Consider the following 4,421-nt stretch of genomic DNA (forward strand, 5'->3'; position numbering starts at 1 on the left):
TACTTTTACTGGACTGTATTTCATTGTAGATTTTTTATTAAAATTTTTTTATTTATTTTTAATCCATGTCGGACTTACGACCATTCTGACTTACGACCATTCTGACTTACGACCTGGATTTGGGTCCCTAACCCCGTCGTAAGTCGGGGTCTAGCTGTATATATACACACACACACACACACACAGTGGTCCCTCGGTTAACGAACGCCTCGGTTAACGAAATTTCAGTTAACGAATTACCTTCCATAAGGATCTTCAATTCGGTTAATGAACAAAAGTTTAATTAACGAAATCCTTACGAAAATAACATTTTGTTTTGAACATCAGCTGGTCAGCTGATGGCCCAGTCTGCCAATTCAGTAATTTGTTCTATTTTTAAATTCATTTCCAATGGAGTAAATACTGTAGCCTATCAATAAAGTTGAGCTTTTTAATATTTTTTAATGTTTTATATTAAAATTAGTCATTTTATCATTAAATATTGATAATACAGTATATGCAGCACAGGGAACTAACATCACGTTTTGTTGTAAGAATCAGCTGATCAGCTGAGGGGGGTACAGTACTCAGCCAATTCAGTTAATCTGTTCTATGTTTAAATTCGTTTCCAATGGAGCAAATATCAATATAGTTGAGCTATTTAATATTTTTGAATGTTTTATATTAAAATTATTTGTAATTTTAACATTTATTTAACATATTGACATGTATTACCTGTCTACAGCATGCAGTATCCCTGTACAGCTCAGTCTGGCTTGTGTACTGTGAGAGAGCAGCCATTTTGTTGGTGTCTTGAATATTTTTGCATATTTTATTGAAATTAGTGGTCATTCTGAACTTTAGTTAACATATTGATAATATATATTTTAGTGTTGATTTAAAGAAAATAATTTTGAATTACACCTAGTGAAATTAAAATTTTATTGGTGAAATGACGGCATCAAGCATGGCTCCCCACTTCCTTCTCTTCTCCCTTCTCCTCCACCCCACTTCTAATTCCCATCATCATCATCAACGAGGAGCCTTCTACATACGCACCTCAAAGTAAGTGTACTTTACTGCATTTTTTTTTTACTTTGTATGTACTTTTCTGTGAGCTGGAACCAATTACCCAATATCCCATTGAAATACATGTACTGTAATGGATTCGGCTAACGAAATTTTCTGTTAACGAACGACTCTGTGGAACGAATTGTGTTTGTTAACCGAGGGACCACTGTAAATGAAAAGAAGAAATGAAGTAAAGAAAAGAATATTGACTTAGAAAATAAATATATTGAAAAATAAAAAGAATAAGTATATGAAATAGTATAAAGAGGAAAACAGGACTCTTACAAATTGGTGACTTAGAAAATATAAGCAAGAATATAAGTATATAAATACCATATATTGAAGAATAAGTATGAAATAGTATGAAGTAAGGAAAGTGGCACCTTATAAGGGACCCAAAGCTAGGTCGTAAGTCGAAAATGCGAAAATAATACATAGAAAATCTAAAATGGGACTCTTTTTATTCTCAGCACCACAAAACTCTCACTATTATGCTTGCCAGCCATTTTAAAGGGAATTACAAAAGAAAATTTTGTCAGTACACAGCGCAGTCACAAACGTCGAAAATACATAATTTGAAAATTTTTTGGTACGACTGGGGCAGTCGTATGTCCAGGTGGTCGAAAGTCGAGTAGGTCGTAAGTCAAGGAGTGGCTGTATATATCACAAAAAGGAATCATGGATGATGGAAATTCACTCTCACGGGATTTTTTAAGAACTTAAATTTCATATCTCATAGGTAGAGTATTGAACTACAGGATAACTTTAAAGGTACAAAAAACAAAACAAGAATTAAACATGATAAATATTTTGTATTTATTGCATATAAATAAAATATAACAGGAAAAATACAGTTACCATATTCTAAAGGACTGTATAGTGTACATAAATATGACTAAATAAATTGAAACTACAGATATTCGCATAGTGTACATGCAAAATGCAACTGTACAGTGAATGCTTGTGATAGAAAAATGTGTCAACATGAAAATTAACAACTTAAAACTTAAGTTTTGCAAGCTAGTGCTACTTAAAGGAAACTATATAATGCTACTTTTTCTTCACTGTGAAATAGGTAGGGATTCTCTCTTTAAATTATTTCCTAACTTAGAGAGAATGGGTGGTTTTGATATGGTTGTTACTGATGAACTTTTTCCTGCAACTGCTGATGTAGATCTCGTCTCAGGGAAGATCAGAGGAGTGCCCAGTGCTGGAGATAGTCCGAGCCGTACTTGTTCAGCCGGCACGAATGTTAAAGACCCTGAGGGAGACACAACTGAAACAATCCTTGGGAGGTTGGCAATAGAAGAGCCAGTGGTAGAAAAGAAACCAGAGGTGCCAGAAGGGCCAATGTCAACAGAATGGCCAACAGAGAAATCAGTGACACCGGAGGAGTCAGTAGCAGCAGAGGATCCAAAGGCAGTTGAGGAACCAGAGGATTGGCCAGCAGTGAAACCAGTGGCAGCAGAGGAGCCGGTGGTGGAAAAGAGGTCAGTAGTAAAACCAGTGGTGCTGGAGGAACCAGTGGTAGCACTGGAAGAGCCACTAGTGGTGCTGCGAGTTCCACTATTGACAGTCTGACTCTGACTTGTTCCAGTTAACAAATTGGTCAGTTGCGTGGGGTTAGTGATGATAGTAAAGTCTGGGAACAGACGCTTAGCGGCAGCTTCAACAGTAACATGTGCATTACTTTGGGTCAATGAGTTAAGTGTTGAGTTTGAAATTAGAGACGCCAGAGGCAAGGCAAGTAGGAATCTCTGATTTAAATGGTGTAATATATTTTGTCCATTGTTTGAAGAGTGATGTGCTTCATTTACATTAGATTCTACTGCTGCAGCTAACTTTTGAACAGCACTCTTCACTCCACTTGTTCCTTGCACCAAGTGTCCAGTTTTTGATGATGAAGATGATGCGGAAGTCCCGGTGGATTCAAACGTTTGTGAGACTAGTAGAGGTTGTTTAAATGTTGTTACTGTAGCAGGTGGTCCAACTGTCTGTTTTAAACTTGCTTCCTTGCCTTTATTAATGTTTGTCTGGAAGGTGCTGATGATTCCTTGGCTGCTACCAACTGCATCTGCACCTTTCCCAGATGATATAAATGAAATCTTCTCAAAGTTGTCTCCACCAGTGCTGGAATGAACCTCTGGAATATTAGTTGCTTTACTTGTAACTGACTTTACATCTTGCACCAAAGGAATTGCAGTTGGCAAAATATCTTGTACACTGCCAGAGCGACTTCCAAATTGTACAGGATTCTGTGTGTCAGTTACTACTGACCCTTCAGTACCAGCAAGGTCAACAGTATTAACTCCTTGAGTGCCAGCTTGTGTCGAGGAAGTGAAGGATGATCCTCCAGATGCTGCATCATGGCTTACAGAAACATGATCTCCAATATGTACTGAACCATCTCCTATTGTTTGTGTACCTAACAGAACTACACCCTCTTGTCCAGAGCCGATTGTGGAACCTAGGGAAACTACCCTTTGGGTACCTTCAGTACTCGATCCAAAGGTAGTGGAGGAAGAGCTGGTGACAGAAGAGCCGCTGCTAGTAGAGGAGCCACTGGCAGCAGATAAGCCAGTGATGGAGGAGAAACCATCAGCAGTGAAACCAGTGCCAGTAGCAGAGCCGAAGGCATGAGAGGAGCCACTGGAATGAGAGGAGCCAATGGCATGAGAGGCACCACTGGCATCAGAGGAGGAGCCACTGCTGGCAGCAGATAAGCCAGTGATAGCAGAGGAGGAACTGCTGGCAGTAGAGGAGTCGCTGCTGTCTGTGGAGGAGAAACTGCTGGGAGCAGAGGAGCGGTTGATAGAGGAGTCAACTGCAGCAAAAGAGCCAGTGATGGAGGAGAGATCACCAGCATTGAATCCTGTGGTGCCAGATGAGCCAGTGATGGAGGAGAGACCACCAGCAGTGAATACTGTGGTGCCAGATGAGCCAGTGTTGGAGAAGAGATCACCAGCAGTGAATCCTGTGGTGCCAGATGAGCCAGTGATGGAAGAGAGATCACCAGCAGTGAATCCTGTGGTGCCAGATGAGCCAGTGATGGAGGAGAGACCACCAGCAGTAGATACTGGTGCCAGAGGAGCCAGTGTTGGAGGAGAGATCACCAGCAGTGAATCCTGTGGTGCCAGATGAGCCAGTGATGGAAGAGAGACCACCAGCAGTGAATACTGTGGTGCCAGATGAGCCAGTGTTGGAGAAGAGATCACCAGCAGTGAATCCTGTGGTGCCAGATGAGCCAATGTCAGAGAATTTGTCAATAGAGAAACCAGTGCCAGAAGCAAGGTCGATGGCATGAGAGGAGCCAATGGCGTCAATGGCTTGAGAGGAGTCAATGGCATGAGAGGAGCCAATGGCATGAGAGG

At 40.6% G+C, this 4,421-nt stretch overlaps 1 protein-coding gene across 15 annotated transcripts in view; it reads right to left on the reverse strand.

The window, feature by feature from the left end:
• Positions 1-1,842: 1,842 nt before the first annotated feature.
• Positions 1,843-4,421, reverse strand: part of LOC121865024 (serine-rich adhesin for platelets-like) — a 22,744-nt gene continuing 20,165 nt past the window's right edge. For all 15 annotated transcript variants that reach the window (XM_042364326.1, XM_042364335.1, XM_042364329.1 and 12 more), the window contains 2 exons: positions 4,266-4,421; positions 1,843-4,012 (listed from right to left, as the gene is read on the reverse strand). In XM_042364326.1, the coding sequence (XP_042220260.1) occupies positions 2,112-4,012; positions 4,266-4,421 (2,057 nt within the window). In that variant the 3' untranslated portion in view covers positions 1,843-2,111. The remainder of the gene's footprint in view (positions 4,013-4,265) is intronic.

This window comes from Homarus americanus, unplaced genomic scaffold (genome assembly GCF_018991925.1).
Source record: "Homarus americanus isolate GMGI-L3 unplaced genomic scaffold, GMGI_Hamer_2.0 scaffold2539, whole genome shotgun sequence".
Taxonomy (NCBI): Eukaryota; Metazoa; Arthropoda; class Malacostraca; order Decapoda; family Nephropidae; genus Homarus; species Homarus americanus.